The 22,090-nt window shown below is 38.8% G+C and overlaps 1 protein-coding gene across 2 annotated transcripts in view; it reads right to left on the bottom strand.

Annotated features, from left to right (window-relative positions):
• Positions 1-22,090, bottom strand: part of ATM (ATM serine/threonine kinase) — a 166,994-nt gene that overhangs the window by 65,682 nt on the left and 79,222 nt on the right. For both annotated transcript variants that reach the window (XM_058289104.2, XM_058289103.1), the window contains exons 37-44: positions 20,471-20,648; positions 12,953-13,040; positions 10,777-10,932; positions 6,643-6,730; positions 3,764-3,852; positions 3,567-3,669; positions 2,819-2,967; positions 1,916-2,020 (exon numbers count right to left, since the gene is read on the bottom strand). In XM_058289104.2, coding sequence (XP_058145087.1) covers positions 1,916-2,020; positions 2,819-2,967; positions 3,567-3,669; positions 3,764-3,852; positions 6,643-6,730; positions 10,777-10,932; positions 12,953-13,040; positions 20,471-20,648 — 956 coding nt within the window. The remainder of the gene's footprint in view (positions 1-1,915; positions 2,021-2,818; positions 2,968-3,566; positions 3,670-3,763; positions 3,853-6,642; positions 6,731-10,776; positions 10,933-12,952; positions 13,041-20,470; positions 20,649-22,090) is intronic.

The raw sequence follows: 22,090 nt of genomic DNA, 5'->3' as shown, positions 1-22,090 counted from the left end.
AGCACCTACAATCTGATTTATTGGACTTACCACACTCAGCTAAGATGGAGGTGAAGGACAACCACCACACCATGGAGCCTAGAGTGATTACAACTGAAAATGGGAGGATTGCATCCAGCATCCAGGTGGAATCTGAGCCTCCTCTTGACATAAAGGTGCAATGGACACAACCAATCCAGTGTCCACATAGAAGAGGTGGCATTGGATTGGGAAAAGTGGACATAATGGACAAAGGGTATGGGGAAAGGCAGGAAGAGATGAGAGGTGGAGGCGTCTTCGGGACATGGAGCTGCCCTGGATGGTGCTTCAGAGGTAATCACCGGACATTGTAAATCCTCACAGGGCCTACATGATGGAATAGAGGAGAGTATGGGCCATGATGTGAACCAATGTATATGAGGTGCAGAGGTGCCCAAAGATGTACTTACCAAATCCAATGGATGTGTCATGATGATGGGAACGAGTGTTGTTGGGGGGGGGGGGGAGAGGGGGGGTGGGGGGGTGGGGTTGAATGGGACCTCACATATATATTTTTAATGTAATATTATTACAAAGTCAATAAAAAATAAAAAAATTAAAAAAAAAAAAAAAAAAAAAAAAAGTACAAATTTGTTGTAAAGAGTACTACTCATCACAGGCTTTGCTATTGATTTAGCGCCTACTAATATTCACAAGCACCATATAATACAAAAAAGGAAAACAAGATAGGCTTTGGGATTATACAGACCCAGGTCTAAACAGCAATTCTGCCTCTTGCTTGCTGGCTTTTGCGCACGTTACTGGAATCCTCTGAGCTGCAGCTTTTTTCACTTCTAGAATTATTCTGAAGGTCAGAGAATACATATAGGAGGAGCCTAATAAAGTGGCTAGCGTGTAATAACTGCTTAAATGGTAACACATTATTTTGCAATAAGACTCAGGATATAATCCTTAAGACTTTCTTGAGGGCTCACAGTAAAGAACTGACCTGGGTTCAAAGAGAATTGTTTTTTGAGGAGAGGGAAACATCCTGAACATACCTACCTCACCCTTATCCTTTCACCAATGCATACATTAACATTGCTTGTCACATGTTAAAAAAAGAAGTCATGGGTCCTCCCATGGCCCACTGGGTGGACTGTGGGAAAGTGCGGGCTATGGTGTGGATCATTGACCATGAGGTGCAGCGGTGCTCAGAGATGTATTCACCAAGTGCAATGAATGTCTCATGATGACGGAGGAGGTTGTTGTTATGGGGGAAGGAGTGGGGTGAGGGGGGGGGGATATATGGGGACCTCATTTTTTTAATGTAACATTAAAAAAATAAAAAAAATAAAAAAAATACAATGTGGAAAAGAGATGGGATACAACCAACTGGGCTCCCGTCTACCATATAGGAGGTTCAGGGTTCGATGCTCAGGGCCTCCTGGTGAGGGCAAGCTGGCCCACGCAGAGTGACAGCCCACACGGGAATGACGCCCTGCGCAGGAGTGCTGCCCTGCGTGGAGATTCCGCCCAGCATGGGAAAACTGCCCCACACCGAAGTGCCAGCCAACATGGAAAGCTGGCGCAGCAAGAGACAAGAGAGGAGAGAAAATAAGAAGACAATTAGAACGGGGAATTGAGGTGATGCAAGAGAGTAAAGAAGATGAGCAAAACAATGAGTTGATGCAATAGGCACAGTAGCTGATGCAATGAGGAAACACAAGGAAAGAACACATAAAAAAAGCAGGGAATGGAGGTGGTTCAAGCAATTGGACACCTCCCTCTCACATGTGGGGTCCCAGGTTCGGTTCCCAGTGCCTTCTTAAAAAAAAGATGATGAGCAGACACAGAGAGCATACAACAGACAGATAGTAGACAGTGAGTTCAAACAATGGGGGGGGGGAATAAATAAATAAATAAAAATACCATGTATTTTGTCTTTTTACAGTACCTGGCATAGTTCAGACTTTCATAAAATGTGGAGAATTCTCTGTCTCTTAGAGACTGGAGAGCATTGTACAATGATTCATGGTAACTGGTTCCTTCTATTCCTTTGCTGTAAGATAATAAAAAAAGAAATTATATATTGTAAAACAGAATCCTAAGATATACATACACAAATAATTTTACCAAAGGTAAAGTTTTAAACACAAAATTTAGATTTCTCTATTTAAAAAACAAACAAACACGTTATCTAGAATTTTGGTAAGAAAAACAAAGAATTTTGTGAGTCATTTAAATTCAAGTAGAAAAAAATTTCTTAGATATTTTGATTTGTCCTAAATATGATACATTCTTGTTTATTTATTCAATGAATACCTATTATGTGCCAGGTACTAGACACCGGGTTCTAGATTCAGGGGATCCATTAGTCGACAAGTCAGATCAGGTCCCTACTATCATGGAGTTCATATTCTGGTTTGGAGAAGATGGACAATTAAGAAAAATATCAGATAGTGACAAGCGACATGAAGAGAATTAAAACATTGAATGACTGGGGGGCCACCTTAGAATGGATGATCAGGAAAGGTCTCTCTGAAGAGGTAACATTAGTAAATTAGTGTGCGAACGACACGGAAGCCATTCATGCAGTAACTGGGGGTGGGGCAAGCAGAGGTTACATTTTCATATGGAAAATATTTATTATATTTCTATTTTCAAAAATATCTTGGGAGTTGGGGTTAAGTTTCCCTAACGGAAGAAGAGAGTGAAATTCAAGCCTACCTGCCTTAACTGCTTACTGCTATATTATTTAAACATTTAGGCACATTTATGGCTTGCAGCAACTCCTATTACATTCACTGAGCAAGATAAAAGCAGTCAGGGCAATTAAAAATTTCCTATTTCTTCTTACTTAACAGAACTGCAGTGGTCCCACTGCATATTCCTCCATGCTGCTTGGTAATGAAGTTCCTGCAGTTCAGCACACCACTCTTTGTTTTCATGATCTAAACCTTTTAAGTAAGTGGAAAGAATATGGCAGAGTCCTAAATTCTGCAAAGCCTGGACAGAAGTTAAAAAAAAACAAAGTAAGCCACCAAAGATGTTAATAGAAAATAAGAGAAATAAAAAACAATCAAACCAAAAAGTAACTTTAAAAGCTTTTGGTTCACAATATCTCTCAAAATTCCAAAATAAAATATTGTTTAGTATTTTACCCAAAAAACACATAGGTAGAGCTCAAAGGGCTCTAATGTTTGATGGAGGAATGGCTAAGGATTATTGGCCCATGATAAAAATGAATGCCTCTGCAACGCACTTTAATGCAGACTACGGGAAATAATTTACATGAGATTCCCCATTGAAGCACCAGAGTACACTAACTCAAGCACTGTAAATACACAAGAAATGTCATCTGTTAACTGACATGATTAGGATCAACAATCTATTCTATCATTTAGGTCACTGACCTGTCTTGACTTTACTGTGTATTCCCCGCCCCCACCCCCAAGCTTTTCTGGCCCATTGCTTGAAAAACAGATAACTTCCAATTTTATTTTTAGAGTTTATCTGACTAGGTAAATACTCCATTGGCAAGATAAAACAACCTCAGCACCATACTAGTGATGGCTTTACCAGAGCAGGAAAAAGAAACCAAGTACCTGAATTATTCCTGCCTGGCGGGTTGATGAAGAAATAGATGTCTCAAGGTCATAGGTTACAAGGGCTTTTCCCCACATTGCTTCATGTTCATATGTTCGTATTCTATAAGAAAAGATTTTAAAAATATCTTTGGGTTCTACCTGCATGTAACTTCTTCATAGACTAAATCACTATATTTTTATAAGAGGCAATTTACCTGGTAAGGGGTTGTAACATTTTCCCTCCACCACAGCCATACAGGCTATCTGGCTCTCCTATACTTCTATAGATTTCTAAAAGAAGATCCTAAAAGCATGTAAACAACAAAAATCAGAGGAGAAAAATGCCACTTTATGAATTTTAGCAAATTTGAAATATCATTACCAGCATGTGATTACCGACTCCAAATGCCATATTCTAAAAGTAAGGTATGATACTGAAATATATAGTATATATAGTAAAGATGTGGATCAGAAGCAACACAACAGACTGATTCCAGACACGAGAAAGATTGTGGCCTATCTGAAAAGAATTGCTCACAATTTCATGAATTAAATAAAAATAAATGCCAGCCTACCAGGCTTGTATCATACAAAAATAATCGCAAAAACAAAAACATACAATCCTGGCAAGAGCTAAAACTGCACATGGAAAAATGAAGTTCTGTAAAGTATTACTCTCGGGAAGCAGATTTGGCCCAGTGGATAGGGCATCCGTCTACCACATGGGAGGTCCACGGTTCAAACCCCGGGCCTCCTTGACCCGTGTGGAGCTGGCCCACGCACAGTGCTGATGCGCGCAAGGAGTGCTGATGCACGCAACGAGTGCCGTGCCACGCAGGGGTGTCCCCATGTAGGGGAGCCCCATGCGCAAGGAGTGCACCCCATAAGGAGAGCTGCCCAGCACGAAAGAAAGTTCAGCCTCCCCAGGAATGGCACCGCACACACAGAGAGCTGACACACAAGATGACACAACAAAAAGAAACAGATTCCCGTGCCACTGACAACAACAGAAGCAGATAAAGAAGAACACGCAGCAAATGGACACAGAGAGCAGACAATGGGGGGGGGAAGGAGAGAGAAATACAATAAAAAATAAATCTTTAAAAATAATAATAATAAAGTATTACTCTCAAAAACTGAATATTGTAGAAATAAAGGTTACAAGTATTTCTTCTGGAAAAAAAAAAGTCAAAATTTTATTACATTATAATTAATAAAATGTGATAAGGATAAAGAAGAGGTTTGATAACTTCAAACTTTATTGTAAAATTTACACAGGAAATAACTGATTCCACTTAAAAGGGAAAATAATAGAAAACAGAAAAAGTTAAGAAACTGTGTTACATAGCAAACTGATCAAGCAATTTAACTGCCTTAATAATGCTTACTCTTGGAAATATTTTCTAAATACAATTTCATGGACATTAGCATAATTTCGTAATTCTAATTCAAATGTTCATCCTTATAAACATAAAATCAAGCCCTGAGGGTTGGAACACTCAGTACCTAACTCTAGCACAGTGCCTGTTACACTGAAGATACTCCAAAAACTCAATAAAGGTTTGATGAAACTAAAGAAGCCAAAAAACATTAGGAGAAAAATCAGATTAAAAAGATAAACAGAACATGTTTCAAACAAGGTCTGGCCAGCAACGTTAAGTGCGGATGAATGAACGGCGACCACCAGACTGAGCCACACGAAGGCTATGGGTGCAGACTTCAGCAGTGGAGGGAGGGAGAGGTGAGCAGTGGGAGACAGCAAACACAGGCAGCCCCGGCACGAGGTCTGGCTGTGAAGGAAAGGGAGGTACAGGGTGAGAGCTAAGAGAACATGGTGAAGAGGGACACTTCTTGTGTTTGTGGAAAGAAGGTTTTATTGAGAGAGGTGTGTAAATATTTAGAAGAAGAAGGAAAACGGACTTTGGCCCAGTGGTTAGGGCATCCGTCTACCACATGGGAGGTCCGCGGTTCAAGCCCCGGGCCTCCCTGACCCGTGTGGAGCTGGCCATGCGCAGCACTGATGCGCGCAAGGAGTGCCCTGCCACGCAGGGGTGTCCCCCGCGTGGGGGAGCCCCATGCGCAAGGAGTGCGCCCCGTAAGGAGAGCTGCCCAGCGTGAAAAGAGAGAGCAGCCTGCCGAGGAATGGCGCCGCCCAACCTTCCCGTGCCGCTGACGACAACAGAAGCGGACAAAGAAACAAGACGCAGCAAATAGACACCAAGAACAGACAACCACAGGAGGGGGGGGAATTAAATAAATAAATAAATCTTTTTTAAAAAAAAAAAAGAAGAAGAAGAAGAAGAACATAGTTTAGAGAGAGTAAAGCATAAGAAAACATGCAAAGGTTCTGAGGCGGAGTAGAGGGAGAACAAAGCACAGAAAGGATTATTAAACCTGGGTAGAAAGAGAAATTGCTATTTTACTCTAAAAAATGGAAGAAGTTACAATAGGTACCAGATGCATGGAGATTTTTGTATCTCTTAGTGGGACATGGTATGATTTTCTATCTTATGGCTTCTATTTTCTCTAAAAAGTAGGGGTAGGCTGAAAGTAAAAGCTTAGAAAGAAGACCACAGGCTTCGACCATGTGGAGAAGTTGAAACTGTCACTACAGAGGGATGAGTTGACCAAAGAAATTTCAGTAAAAATTCTAGGCATTGTTGTAAGTAAATTTGATTAAGAAATTTATAGCAAAGGCAATCTGTCCTGAGATGTGACAAATAATAACCAAATATATAGTTATAAGTGCTGTAAGGAAAGTGACCAGGGTGCTGTGGCAGAAAATCCATGGTATCAAATCATCCTAGCAGATGGGTGGTTTTACTTCCATCTTTAAAATAAAGGAACTCAAGCTTGGAAAGTTGAGCAATTTGTGCAAGATTATATACAATTCCCTAGAAGAGATTAGAACTCAGGTTTGTTTACTCCACAGGCTAAAGTTTAAACTATGACCATGCATTTATATATATATATGATGTTCAGTTCAATAAGTAACTTCAGTTTTAAAATCAGATGACATCTATACAGTCTCTATAACAAAATAATAATCCAAAGTATAAAATAGTATCAAAAAAATAATATTTCTAATATTTACCTGTAAACTTATTCCAGTTTCTTCTTTACTTTTTTCACTCAAACTAGAAATAGTTGTATTCTGGCTTCCATCTTCAAACGTAAGATTTCTGTTTGCCACAAGAGCACTGTTTTTAATGAGACCGTACTCTTTGACACTTGTGAACATATACAATAACACTTTGACAGAAAAAACTAACGAAGGTCACACATAAAACAGAATGAACTATTTGTACTTTAAAAACAATACCATTTAGACTTAGAATGGAAAATAAATTTGTGAATATTAATTCTTTGAATGAGGATTACATTTTAATGACTGTCTCATATATATATACACATATACATATACATATATATGTATGACAAGGCTATATAACAAAATATGCTTTTTTACAAAGAGATAGGCCTGTTTAAAAACAGGGCAGATGTTCCTCTAAATTAAGTTCCAAAATTTTCTGCAAGTGGTTTTACCTACAGCTCAACCTCACTAATAGTCATGGACACACAAAGACCATGGTGAGACACCATTTAACACCAGATTGATAAAATTTAAGACATCTGATTATATCAAGTGCTGATAAGGAAGATTTCACTCAAAATCATAAAACTAGTAAGTGATAGAGTCAGGATTAGAACTCAGAGTTGTCTATTTCCAGGCCAAGTTTTAAATCATGCATTTATACATATGATATTCAGTCCTACAATTAACTTTAATTCTAAAATCATGACAACCACAGTTTCCATGACCATAATAATCAAAAGTTTAAAAGAGGTATAACTGCAACTAACAGAACGTCCAGTATTTACCTATAGACTTGTTTCTTCTTTAATTTCTTCACTTAAACTAGAAATAGTTGTACTTTGGCTCCCTTCGTCAAATATACACCTTGCCACAGATCCACATCCTTACCAAGTTTCTTTCTTTTAAGTATGCCTATTGGCATAACCATTTCAGAAATCTGCATACCCTGCAACCTAGTAATTCTACTCTTAGATACATGCCATTGATAGGAGAATGGGTAAAAAGTTTGTGGCATATTCTTCCAATGGTACATTAGTATAGCAGTAACAGAACTACAGCAACATACAACATATATAAATCTTATAAAAATACTGAGTGAAAAAGAGGTGCAGAGAATTACAAATATTCTTATTAAGTGCAAAAATAATGGTTCATACTTATATGATAACAATAACAGTCAAAGGAATGATAAACACAAAACTCAAGATTATTTTCCTCTTGGAGAGAGCATGGAGGATGGGACAGGGGAGACCATTGGCAATGACATAATAATGGTCGTGACAACATTCTATTTTTTCTTTTAACCTTTATATATAATAGATGTTACATGTATTTTCCTTATTGGTAAATCATGTAGAAAAAAAAGTGAAGGAAAAGTTTGGAAAACGGAGAAGGCAGTATTAGAGGGTTATGACTTTCTAAGTTTATGGCTATCATTCATTCAGGCAACAAATATTCATTCAATGCTAGAGCTTTCACCAGGTACTGCCTTTAGTTTCAGGAATACTGTAACTAAGGTTGTGAATTAGCACCTGTGACTTAACTTCTTAAAAAAAAACAAAACCCAAACAACAAAACCTATAGACACAAACTTTGAAATCTCACAGTTTCTCAGGAGTAAGGTAACAAAATAAAACTTTACACATATTCCTAAACCACCTAGTCAGAGGTATTTTGCTGTTAACTTCAACAGAAAAATAGAGAGCAATTCATTTCCTTGACCTAATTGACAGGCTTTGTAAATTGTTGATCAGTATTTTACTTACAAATATACTTCTGATCATTTCTGATTTACAAGGCCTCAGCTTACCTAACTGGGACCACTGAAAACTACCATCTCCTAAACTCTATTCACCTCATCTCCTTGTTTGACTTCCTTTTCCCATTCTGCTCTGGAAAAAAATCAGAGCCAGACTATCAAAGTAAACAACAAGCACAACTTGTCAAGCATTCTTCTCTGAAGTTAACGAAAATCTAGGTATACCAGCTTTAAAAATAAGCAAATTTTCAATATGACACATTCATCATATTCTATTATACTCATTTGCTCTCAAATTAAAGGTGTTATTTATACTCATGGCAGGGCTCAATTATTCACTCCTGATTTGCAAGAATGCAAGAAGAAAATTCAAATTATAATTCAGATAATAACAACTACTACCAGTTATGTAGGTCCTGCCTCAAATCTATAACATTCTAAGAATAGGAAATATTCCATTTTTTATTCATTATATACTTACGTGATGACATGTTTATCTTCATAAAAACTCTATGATTGTGAACATATCAATCATATTATACACAGCATTTAAACGTTGTAGATTTATAACAATGTCTTCAATTAAAAAAGCAGAAATTAAAAGCCAAAACAGAGTTAAGAAATACGTTCAAGTCTACCAAGTTAATTATGCTTAGATTAGGATCTGAATTTTGGTTCCTGGTTGTGCAGCCTAAAAACCACTTCGCTTCCAGCTTAATGACAATCCAAAAACAGAAATTAGTAGCCAGAATGAGAAATGTGTCAGCATAATATACTTTTGCCATTCCATTTCTAATAATATGAATGACTTTCAGATCAGAGGGAAGGTGAGGCTGACTATAACAAATGTTAGGCTAGGTGGCGGACTTGGCCCAGTGGTTAGGGCGTCTGTCTACCACATGGGAGGTCTGCAGTTCAAACCCCGGGCCTCCTTGACCCGTGTGGAGCTAGCCCATGCACAGTGCTGATGCACACAAGGAGTGCCGTGCCACACAGGGGTGTACCCGCGCAGGGGAGCCCCATGTGCAAGGAGTGTGCCCCGTAAGAAGAGCCACCCAGCGAAAAGAAGTGCAGCCTGCCCAGGAATGATGCTGCACAAACGAAGAACTGACACAACAAGATGATGCAACAAAAAGAAACACAGATTCCCGTGCCACTGACAACAACAAAAGCGGACAAAGAAGATGCAGCAAATAGACACAGAGAACAGACAACCGGGGTGGCGGGGGGGGGGGGGGAGGGGAGAGAAATAAATAAATCTTTTTTTTAAAAAATGCTGGGCTATTCCAAATTAACCTTTGAGAAAGGTAGCTGAAATAATAAAATGTGTATTTTTTATTCTTCTAACTTCTTGGCTGTTATTTCTTTGCTTTGTACTATGATCCAGGATGAGATTTATTGGATTCTTATGAGAGTTCAAACTTAGTCAGAAGGATCCAAGTTCAAAAAGTTAGAAATACATGTTGATAGCAAAGTAACAAGACTGATTTAGTTACAGAAAGAAACCAAATGCATTACTTTAATAGTCAGCAAGCAAAATCACTCCCGAATAAGCTAAGGGGTTAGTGGTAACCTAATTTGACTGAATCAGGGAATCATTCATCCATTTAAAAAAATGTCAGCGTTCACTGTGGTGGGTTGACTAGTGTCCCCCCAAAATTCAGGTCCACTTCAGATGTGGACCTTATTTAGAAATAGGGTCTTTGCAGATTTAACTAAAGTAAGGATGGAGATGAGAACATATTGGACTAGGATGAGCCCTAAATCCAGGGGGTGTCCTTACAAGGCAGGGAGAAGACACACACAGACACAGCAAAGAGGGCCCTGTGAGGATGGAGGCAGAGACGGGAGCTGCGCAGATGCAAGCAAAGACAGTCAGGGGCCACCAGGAGCTGGAAGAGGCGAGGAAGGGGTTTTCCTTAGAGCCTTCAGAAGGAACATGGCCCCGCTGACCCTTCAATTTCAGACTTCCAGTAACCACAACTGTGAGAGAATAAATTTCCATGGTTTCAAGCCACCTACTTTGTGATACTTTGCCATGGCAGCCACGGGAAACTAATATAATCACTTATATTAAGTCCCCAAAACTAGTGGCTGTAGGTAATACAAAGAAAAATAAGTATGATCTCTGCCCTCCGGCAGCTTGGTATTTGTTTAATGTTTCAATCTGTAAGCTTTAACACTTCTATTTATTTACTTCAGAACAGATTTATTACTTATTTTTAAAAATTTATCATTTTACTTTAAAAAATAGAAAATTTCTAAGATGTCTTTTAAATGGAGCTGTAGGCCAAAACAAATCTTTAATATCTATCTTTACTGAAACAGTATCAATATCTATTTTAAAAGTCAAACATTCCAAATTCTATTACCTTTTCTCTTGCTCATCCATGTTTTTCTTATCTGCATAGATTTCTGCATAGAGCAATGCTGTAAAGTGAGCAGCACAAGACTGAGCTACTTTTGCAACCTCTAGATAATTCAACTCCAGCCAGAAAGCATCATCAAAAACAGTTCCTGATAAAGGCCTAAAGCAAAATTAAACATAATGTCATGTCCATTTCTTTAAGTACAACATCGAAAATATACTGATATAGAATACAGTGGTAGCAACTGCAAGAGATAGCTAAATAGAAAATTATGTTAACTGAAAACACATTTCCCTAACATATAGCTATAAACATTTTAAGATACATGGCTGTATAACCCTATATCTCATCTTTTTTGCTCACACCCCTCAGAGAATCTGATGAAACCCATGGCCCATCAACCCACACAAACTTGAGGTTCATATCTGCATCCACCAAGGGTCATGGGCTAAGAACAGGCTGCACAGAATGAAAAACACATGAACAAATCTTTTTAAAATAGTCAAGTAATGAACACATCCAGGTTCTTCTAAGACACTATTACACATCTTTCCTATTGCAGCTTGTTTTATCCTTAGTTTAGTGTCTAGGTTGGGTTATTTAATGAAAATATTCCACTGTGGTAATAGTAGGTCAGACCTGGGAGGGACCAGAGATAATTACCTTTTTGAAAACTAACAGAGATGTGACATGGAAGTGGTTCAAAGCATTGAAATAAATCCCAACTACACACGTATTACTAGCTTTATGGTCTTAGTGAACTTAACTTTTCTAAGTCTTAGTTGATTTCCTCATTTGTACAAATGAAAACAATAAATACCTCAGAGTAAGGTTGCAATGATTAAATAATGCTTGTAAATTTGATGAATGAAGTGCCCACCACATAATGAATACTAATTGTAGCTATAACTTCTGAGGAACTTGAAGTACAGAGAATTAAAATAACTTATCCATGGAAAGGCAACAAATTTATTGACTGCCGACACATTATATACTTTTGTCTTTTAATTACCATAACTACCTGTTAAGGCAGACATTATCCTAATTTTAAAGATTTTGAGACTGAGGTTTAAAGATATTCAGTAATTTGTGCAGATCACAAAACTTCTGAATACTAGATTTGGGCTTGAATCTTATCCTTTTCTCTAAGTCCCACTCATATTTTCTCATTTGGGGTCTTATTCAGAATTAAAACAGAATTTGTATTAATAATTTTTATCTTCTCAAAGTCCTACTAATGTTAACACCATTCTACCCAATGATGAATCTGACATGAATGATCCAAGAGTGAAACTGCCCCTCAATGCCAAGAAAAGAGCTGCTTCCAGTTATAGTTAAAGTTTTTTATGGACTTTTTCAAAAGAGGAACTGGGACAATACAATAAGGTAAACCAGTGACTTTCTAACCAGAAACAAAGTTACCTGAAAGGTATAAAACTTTCCTCCTTTTTCATTTTTCCCATCTCTCCCTTCCATTCTTTACTACCATCAAATATACCCATGAGACATCAATTCTACCTACTCAAATAAAGGTCTATAGCATTGTTCCATTAAAGCTTTGGTCAACTCTTGAGCATTACAGAGCAGTCAGACCACCCATTCTAGCAATGTTGGTACTCCCTGTTAATTGTACAAGGAACAGTAAGAAAGATACTATACTATAAAATAATTGAAGAGAAAAAAGAAGAAACAGTCATACCATAGTTTCACATATAAAACTATAGACTTTGAGAACCACTGATATACAGTAAAGAAACTATGTCTTAGAATAGAGACCCAAAAAGGAGACACTTACACAATTCTAGTTACTTCTAACAACAAAGAGAAAAGTTAAAAAATGGGTACTGCAACTAAAAGTACTGAACTGGAAAATCACTTATTCCTTTTCCATTTCTTTTTATAAATACACTGAAGCCCCAAAGGTTGCATGATTTGGCAAAGATAATACCATTCTGATTCAGCTGGGAGCAGAATTCAGAGTTCCTGACAGTGATTGAACCGCATTGCCACCTTGAATTTGGATTGTATAAGGTAATATAAGCACCACACAAATTAAATATAGAACCTTTCTGCAGCTCACCTAAAATAATCAAATTAAAATTCAGCCAGCACGAACAAGCTACACTGCTAAATCCCCAAAGTCAAGAAGTAACATTCATTATATTACTCATTATATTACCTCTTTTGTCTTCTCATGTAGTCCACAACAGCAAGCATTGTTCTTTGTGATTTTTTATCCAAACAGCCTTGGAAAGAGTGTTCTGACTCTGACAAACAAACAAAGGTATCCTCTTTCAGTCCTGGGCAAACTTATTTACGTATTTTCTTCCTTCTGTCTGTGTGTTTATCTTTCTATACTCTGAGGTTCTAGTGGACAATACTGAGCATAAAACTGTTTCTTAATAAACTTGAACGATAAATGGAATTTAATGCCAATCCTTTTTTTTTTTTTTTTGAAGATGTATTTATTTATTTCTCTCCCCTCCCCTCCCCACCCCGGTTGTCTGTTCTCTGGGTCTATTTGCTGTGTCTTCTTCTTTTGTCTGCTTCTGTTGTTGTCAGTGGCACGGGAATCTGTTTCTTTTTGTTGCATCATCTTGTTGTGTCAGCTTTCCGTGTGTGCGGCACCATTCCTGGGCAGGCTGCACTTTCTTTCGCACTGGGCAGCTCTCCTTACGGGGTGCACTCCTTGCACGTGGGGCTCCCCTACGCAGGGGACACCCCTGTGTGGCAGGGCACTCCTTGCACGCATCAGCACTGCACATGGGCCAGCTGCACACGGGTCAAGGAGGCCTGGGGTTTGAACCACGGACCTCCCATGTGGCAGACGGATGTCCTAACCACTGGGCCAAGTCCACCGCCAATGCCAATCCTTTTTAAAGAAACTAATTGCTTGATAAAATTCAGAATTTGTAGTGTAAATTATATTTTATTTCCGAAGGGAAGGAAATTCATCGAATCAACACTTATTCAGGGTCTTTTATTTGTGAAGTCTCAGTAACCACCATGAACAAGAACCTATTTCCTATTTCTAACCACATGAAACCCAGGGACCAGCCTGTAAGACTGTTGCAGGTCCAGGTAGAAAGGAACCTAACCTGGTTAAGAAAAGTTTCACAAAAAACGAGTATCTAGTTAGTCAGGAAAAGAGGAAAGGGCTGTGTTCCAGGATAGCGTATATGAAATGCCTGAAAGCAAAACAGAACGTGGAGACTTTACTGAAAGAATTTCAAGGGTGCTGAATTGCAGACCTAAGAGCAGTAAGAATGTTGGGGATCAAGAGCGTTGGATGGACTAAAGTCATTTTATGAAAGAATTGGTAGGATTTGGGAATCAAATGGGATGTGAGAGGGAAATTCAAGGATAGGGTCTTGCTTTCTAGTTTGAGCAACTGAATGCTGTTCACTAAAGAGGTAAACATCAAGAGAAGGTCAGCAACATGTCAAACCCTCAATATTAATGCATGTAATTATGAAACTTATTCTCCAAAAATTGAAACTCAATGGTTCCCATAGGTCCCAAGGGGAGGAGGAGGGAAGAAAAGAACAGATGGAGGGAAGCAGATTTGGCCCAATGGATAGGGTGTCCACCTACCACATGGGAGGTCCAAGGTTCAAACCCATGGCCTCCTGACCTGTGTGATGAGCTGGCCCACGCACAGTGCTGATGCGTGCAAGGAGTGCCATGCCATGCCAGGGTGTCCCCTGCGTAGAGGAGCCCCACACACAAGGAGTGCGCCCCATAAGGAAAGCCACCCAGCGCGAAAGTGCAGCCTGCCCAGGAACGGCACCACACACACACAGAGCTGACAGCAAGATGACGAAACGAAAAGAGACACAGATTCTGGAGATTCCGGGTGCCGCTGACAAGAATACAAGCGAACACAGAAAAACACAGCAAATGGACAAAGAGAGCAGACAAGTTGGGGGGGGAGGGGGGAGAGAAATAAATAAAAAATAAATCTTTTAAAAAAAAAAGAATAGATGGAACATAGGGTATTTTTAGGGCATTGGACTTGTTCTGCATGATCTTGCAATGATAGATACAGGCCATTAAACATTTTGTCAAAACCTATAAATGAGTATGGTGCAAAACGCAAACCATTGACCATGGTTAGTAGCAATGCTTCAGTATTTGTATATCAACTATATATAACAAATGTACCATACTCAAGTAAGATCTTATGGGGCGAGAGTGAGGAGGAAAGACATTGGGTATATGGGAAACCCCAATATTTCCTAAGAGACTTTTCTGTAACCTAAAGCTTCCTTGAAGATAAAGCAAAAAATATATAAGAAACTGTCAGTTTACATAAAAGATAACAGATCTTATGGTAATGAAAGAGAAGAGAAATTGTTTTTATATTTTTGTATTTTATTTTATTTATTTTTTAATTATTTTTATTCATTTATTTTTTGGCTGTTTTGGGGGAAATTTTGGATTGCAGAAAGGTTGCAACTGTGGATGGGGAAGATCACTGGAGCAGGATGTCAGTGATGGGGGAATGTGTGGGGAGGAGTGCACCTAGCACTTATGAAATATGAATAGGTTCCTGTGGTCATGAGGTGTTGTCTCAGTTGGTGGGACCCAAACAAAAAATCAAATAATATTGAATTCCGACCCTGGAAAGTCCTGCTACATTCCCTAATAAAGTGACAAGAATCCCTCAAATACATGGGCTGTGCCTAGCTAAGGAGGGCAGAACAATACTCCAGGCCCTTGTCATTGACCGTTGTACTTACGTTGTTCTTGTGAAACTGAAACTTAGCCTAATATTATACATTGCCTAAGAGTTACCTACTAAAAACCTCTTTGTTGCTCAAAGTGGCCTCTCTCTAAGCCAAACTCAGCATATAAACTCAATACCTTTCCCCTGGTGTGGGACATGACTCCCAGGGACGAGGCTCCCTGACACCAAGTGATTAATACCAAGTGCCAATGAACAAAGCATTTGGAAAAAGTCCTTGACCAAAAGGGGGAAATATTAAATAAAAATGACTTTTTATGGCTAAGAGATTTCAAAGGGAGTCAGGAGGTCATTCCAGAGGTTACGCTTATACATGTCTCAGGAGGATCTCACTGACTGCCACAGTAAACAGTGCCTCAACAGGGGTGCTCTTGAGGGCTCTAGGGAAATTTAAACACTATAAGCAGGGCAGATGATCTCAGGAAATCAGCAACCTGTCAGTGGACCTTACTTTGGACTATTTGCTCCTCAATCTACAGAGTTAGATTCATTTGTAATTTCCCTATGCATGGTTCTTCTGCCCCTTTTATTTGAACCTATAATTAAATGCACTATACTCATTAAATATATGTCCCAGAGACAAATCTTTGGTCTGTTTATATGCCAGCTAAGCCCTGAATCTTAACAGTTTTGCAACATCTATTCTCTAGTTCATCAGACTTGGCCAGGACAACTAAAAAAATGACAATGGGCAAGGCCCATCCCAAAAAACAGTATCTACAGCTGCAAGCAAGACACCCATCTGCCCCATTGGATCTAAGCTACCTCTCAATCAGAAACAGAGTGGGCATCACCATCCTAAAATCCTCAAGATTAAGGAACGAACAAACATAAGGGGGGAATGAAACTATGGACTAAAGTATACTTATCATTATTCTAGCAATGGAACGTCTTGTAACACTGATATAAAGGCAGTAATCACCAGAGGTTCTGAGAGGAGGGAGAGGGAGGAAGAGGTGTAACATGGGACATTTTGGGGACATTGTCCTGAATGACATTGCAATGATGGATACAGGACATTATACATTTTGTCAAAACCTATAAAAATGTGCACTGCAAAGTTAAACTTATAATGTAAAGTAATCAGTACGGTTAGTAGCAACGCTTCAGTGTGTTGTTCATAATTGTAATAAATATACCACACTAATGAAAGATGTTGTTAATGGGGAAAAGTGGGGGGATATATGGGAATCCCCTTATATTTTCGATGTATCATTTATGGAATCTAAAGCTTCATAAAACTAAATTAAATTTAAAAAAGAGAAGGCTGGGGAAGTGAATGAAGACGTTAAATTTGCCTTTGGACAAATGAGTCTGATATGCATGAAAGATATTCAAGTGAATACAGCCTTCAGAAAAGATACAATATATAACATTTAAATGGATAAAAATCTACAGTGAATATCCTTTTCAACAGTAGAATTTTACAGGTAAAGTGTAAAATTTCATCTAAGGTAATAAAAATAATGGCATTCGACATAGCAAATAAAACAGGCTGATTTTACCTTTTCATGCTGTAGCATTACTGTCTATATAAATGATAAACATGAAAAAAAAAATTTTGGCCATGTTCATTATGACAAACTGCCATGCATAGGTAATCCTGAATATATTAATATGTGTTAAAACTGTCTTTAATAGTATTTTAGATTACATAATATATAAATATATATAGAGAGAGATTATATAAGTATGTGTGTGCTTGTGTGTGTATATATAAAACTTACTAGTAATTGTAAATCATGTCTACCTGTATTTCTCAAACTGAGAATAGGAGATACATTCTGGATACTTTGCAAAGTCCCTGTAAGAATTTTTACTTTAGGGTTGTCATTTCAACAGCCTAATTCATTTTAGCATATCCTGGATCACCTACATGACCAACTTCAAATCTAGTGGATTTGGAGACTGTATTCTCTTACTATCCTGTAATGGCCAAATGAAGAAGCACAAGCTAATCTATCAGAAGGGCATGTGGAACACAGAAGAGCTGTCCAAGTGAAGACCTCCAGACCAACCAGCTTCTAGCCAATCGTCCAAATGACTGTAGCCACAATAGTAACACCAGTAAGACCAGCAGAAAAACCACCTAGCTGAGCCCAGCCCCAACTGCTGACCCAGAGAACTACGAGCAAATAAAATAAGTGATACTAAAAAATAAATTTAGTAGGATCACAGGATATACAACTGTGTCTATATTTATCATTATACAAGTTCAAAACAATAGATTTGGGGAAGTGGATTTGGCTCAACTGATAGAGTGTCCACCTACCACAATGGGAGGTCCAATGTTCAAACCCAGGGCCTCCTGACCCATGTGGTGAGCTGGCCCATGTGCAGTGCTGATGGGCTCAATTAGTGCCATGCCACACAGGGGTGTTCCCCATGTAGGGGAGCCCCATTATGAGGTGAATTTATATCTAGTTTTACCCCGCAAGGAGTGCCACCCCATGTGAAAAGAGCGCTGCCTGCCCAGGAGTGGCACCACACATGTGGAAAGCTGATGCAGCAAGATGACACAACAAAAAGAGACACAGATTCCTGGTGCTGCTGACAAGAATACAAGCAGACACAGAAGAACACACAGCGAATGGACAGAGAGCAGACAACGGAGGAAAGGGGGAAGGGGAGAGAAATAAATAAAAAATAAATCTTTAAACAAAACAAAACAAAACACAATAGATCTGTAATTGTTAGCCAGTGGGAAAAATAGGCATAAAAGGTAAAGCAGAGCTAAGTCTAAATGACGTGAGAGTCAAGTCAAATGAAAGTTCTTGTGGCTAAAGGAGAAGAAATAGCTGGGAGAACTGAGTAATCATAACATATGCTGAAGTGACTGAAACCACACTCATATTGGGAAAAACAAATTAGTTCCAGCAAAATATAGCACATGAATCAATTCTTCTATTGTTTTGTATTTGTCTTGAATTATGAGGTGAATTTATATGTAGTTTTACGTTTTCACATATAATATTGTGGAAGTTTCATATTTTTTATGAATTCCAAAAAGAGATATTATGTTTGTAAACTGGTCTGTTCTTCTGGGCGTGATACCCTTTTGATTGTATTAAAATCAGAGGTTTCACTTTTCCTTTATTAAATCAAGATTAGGGCTTTGATTTGAACATGTCATTGGGGTGACTCAGTTTGAGAGCTCCCGTCCCCTTGGTGGGCTATATAAATGGACATTCAGTCAAGAATATAGAAAAATATAGAAGTAGATACACGGAATAAGATACACAGAAGAACAGAGAGAGCACCACAGACACAGAAGAGGAATGAACTTTGATCCTGAGGCCCTAGGAAAAGAGATGAGCCTGATAGTCTGCAGCTGACCTTGCAATGAGAACAAAGCAGCTGAGCCCTCCAGCCTACCGCTGAGATCACAAGAAGCTGGACCCAGGGAGCCTTAAGAGGAGGAGGAAGGCTGAACCCTCCCAGACATCACCGCTATCTTGCTTCAACACGTGGCACCAGAGTCTGGCAAGGAAGTAACTTTGAGGTGGCCTCTAGGCTTTTAACTGTAAAGTTCCACCCCACATAAATACCCTTTATAAAAGCAACAGATTTCTGGTACTTTGCATCAGCACCCCTTTTGGCTGACTAATACAAATACATTAATAATATATAGTAAAGACAATAAATTAGCAATAGAAATTTGTGAATTTTTTTTTCCCCTTTTTAAATTTAGGATTAAAAAACTGACCCATACAGAGCCCTCAATTATGCATATATTAAATATGTGTACCCACTTCCTTATAGAATGTCTTCTGTTATTAACTCTTGACACAGGAAACACTCATTACATAGCATGAAAGAAAAATGGGTTATAAGAATTAGTAAAGTGGGAACGGGACTTTGGCCCAGTGGTTAGGGCGTCCGTCTACCATATGGGAGGTCCGCGGTTCAAACCCCGGGCCTCCTTGACCCGTGTGGAGCTGGCCATGCGCAGTGCTGATGCGCGCAAGGAGTGCCGTGCCACGCAAGGGTGTCCCCCGCGTGGGGGAGCCCCACGCGCAAGGAGTGCGCCCGTGAGGAGAGCCACCCAGCGCGAAAAGAAAGAGCAGCCTGCCCAGGAATGGCGCCGCCCACACTTCCCGTGCCGCTGACGACAACAGAAGTGGACAAAGAAACAAGACGCAGCAAATAGACACCAAGAACAGACAACCAGGGGAGGGGGGGGAATTAAATAAATAAATAAATCTTTAAAAAAAAAAAAAAAAAAAGAATTAGTAAAGTACAAACCAATTTTTGCTTTTAAAAATTGGGAGGAGGGGTGTGGGTACAGCTCAGTCACTGAGCTTCTGCTTCCCACGTACAAGGTCCCAGGTTCAATCTCCAGTATCTCTTAAACCCCCCTGCCAAAAAAACCCAAAAAATAAAAAGGGAAGGATATTTGTTAACTGTAGTTATCCTACATTATAAAATTGAGTGATTTAATTTTTTAAAATTTAATCTTTTATTTTTAATAATAAATACACACAATTTTACAATGAAAAGGTTGCTTTTTAAAAATGAGTAGGCCAGAGCTCTGAGAATATGAAAATCCCTTATCTCCACCATAATATTCCATTGCATTTATTTGTGTGCATTCTCCATTTGTTACGGTTTATGTATGGCCATGTCATATCCATACCCATATCACCAGTACTAAGCACAGTACCTAACACATATGGAACTCAATCAATTTCTTCATTACCTCTACCCAAAATTTACCAAGTGAGTACTATGCATCACATATTATCCTAGGTGCTTTACATACATTATATTGTTGAAAACCTGCTTCAACTTTCATTATCTTTTTTCTACATATGAGGAAATAGAAAGTTAGAGAGGTTATGGAATTAGGGCTATGAAGTATCTCTGATGGGATTCAACTCTAAATCTTTTTTCTAAAACTGATAAATTAACAATATAAATGCTAGAAATTTAACAGACTAATGGAAATACCTGAATCCAAACTTGCAGGGGTCGTGGATCGGCTTGTTTGTGAGGAAGGTCTGAAACAGCTGGTGAAAAATCCCTGAATATGTGTAGAAAGCAAATTTCTCCACGATTCATTTGTATCTTGGAGCAAAACATCATGAATCAAGTATGGAAGCACAGTCTGACAAAAGTCAGTTTTCACCTAGAATACACAAATATACACATCAATGGTTTAAGTAAAATCAGCATATTTTACTTAAACTATCATTTCCTGTTGCTGATGCACTAAACTTAAAAAAAAAAAAGATAAATCTGCTATGAGCTCAATATACTTCTAAAAACCAAACAAAAAAACATGTGTATCAGATAAAATAATGTAGCTGATGTTAAAAAAAATTGTACAAAGATAGTATGTCTATCACACATACGTGTAAATTGCACTGTAATAGTAGTTTCCAGTCCAGGCCATTAGCATATAATGAAAATAATCCTACAGGATATTATATACAAATGAAATTATGTCATTACTGTAAACACATTTCAGAGCTGAAAAGCATCATTAACAACAAATGTACTTCTCCAATTTGATCTAAGGGAAAACAGGTATCAAAAGTTTGAGAGGGGGAAAGAGACGTGGCTCAAGGAATTGGGCTCCTGACTACCATATAGGAGGTGCAGGGTTCGATGCCCAGGGCCTCCTGGTGAGGGCAAACTGGCCCATGCAGAGTGCCAGCCCACGTGGAGTACTGTCCCACGTAGGAGTGCTGCCCTGCATGGGACTGCTGCCTCATGCGGGAAAGTCGCCCTGCACAGAAGTGCCAGCCAATGCTGAGAGCTGGTACAGTGAGATGAGACAACAAGAGACACGGAGGAGAGAAAAGAAGAAGACATAGCAAAATAGGGGAGCTGAGGTGGCACAAGACAGTAATTGCCTCGCTCCCACTTTGGAAGGTCCCAGGATTGGTTCCCGGAGTTGCCTAATGAGAATACAAGCAAACGCAGAAGAACACACAGCAAATGGACACAGAGAGCAGACAACAGGAGGGAATGGGGCGGGGGGATAAATAAAATAAAATAAATCTTTAAAAAAAAAAAGTTTTAAGAGAAGGAAGCATATGTAACTCAAGCATATGTAACTGAACTCCGCCTACTACATGGGAGGTCCCAGGTTCAGTTACCGGTACTTCCTGGAGAAGATGAGCAAGAGAGCAGCTGACACAACACGCAGGAGCAGCAAGATGACGTGACAAGATGATGCAAGAAGAGACAAGAGGAAAATGTAATGAGAGACAAAGCAAAGCAGGGAACAGAGATGGCACAAGCAAATGGGTGCCTCGCTCCCACATTGGAGACTCCGGGTTCAGTTCCCAGTGCCACCTAGAGAAATAAATAAAATAATAAATCTTAAAAAAAAAAAAGTTTAAGAGAAAAGCTAAAATTTTGATTTTTGCCCATTTTCTATAATCACTGAGGACCTACAACAGTCATGTCTAAATGTTTATTAAAAAAACAACACTTCTGGGTATAAATTTTAGATGATTGTTTGTGATATACCCCAAAGTGTAGAGAAATGCCTAAATACATGTGGTACATTAAAACAGCACTCAACCTTATTATTGCCAAGACACCATCTTCATAGATCCA

Source organism: Dasypus novemcinctus, chromosome 27 (assembly GCF_030445035.2).
Source record: "Dasypus novemcinctus isolate mDasNov1 chromosome 27, mDasNov1.1.hap2, whole genome shotgun sequence".
Classification (NCBI taxonomy): domain Eukaryota; kingdom Metazoa; phylum Chordata; class Mammalia; order Cingulata; family Dasypodidae; genus Dasypus; species Dasypus novemcinctus.
The sequence above is the reverse complement of the archived record's forward strand: the minus strand, read 5'-3'. Positions and strand labels throughout refer to the sequence as shown.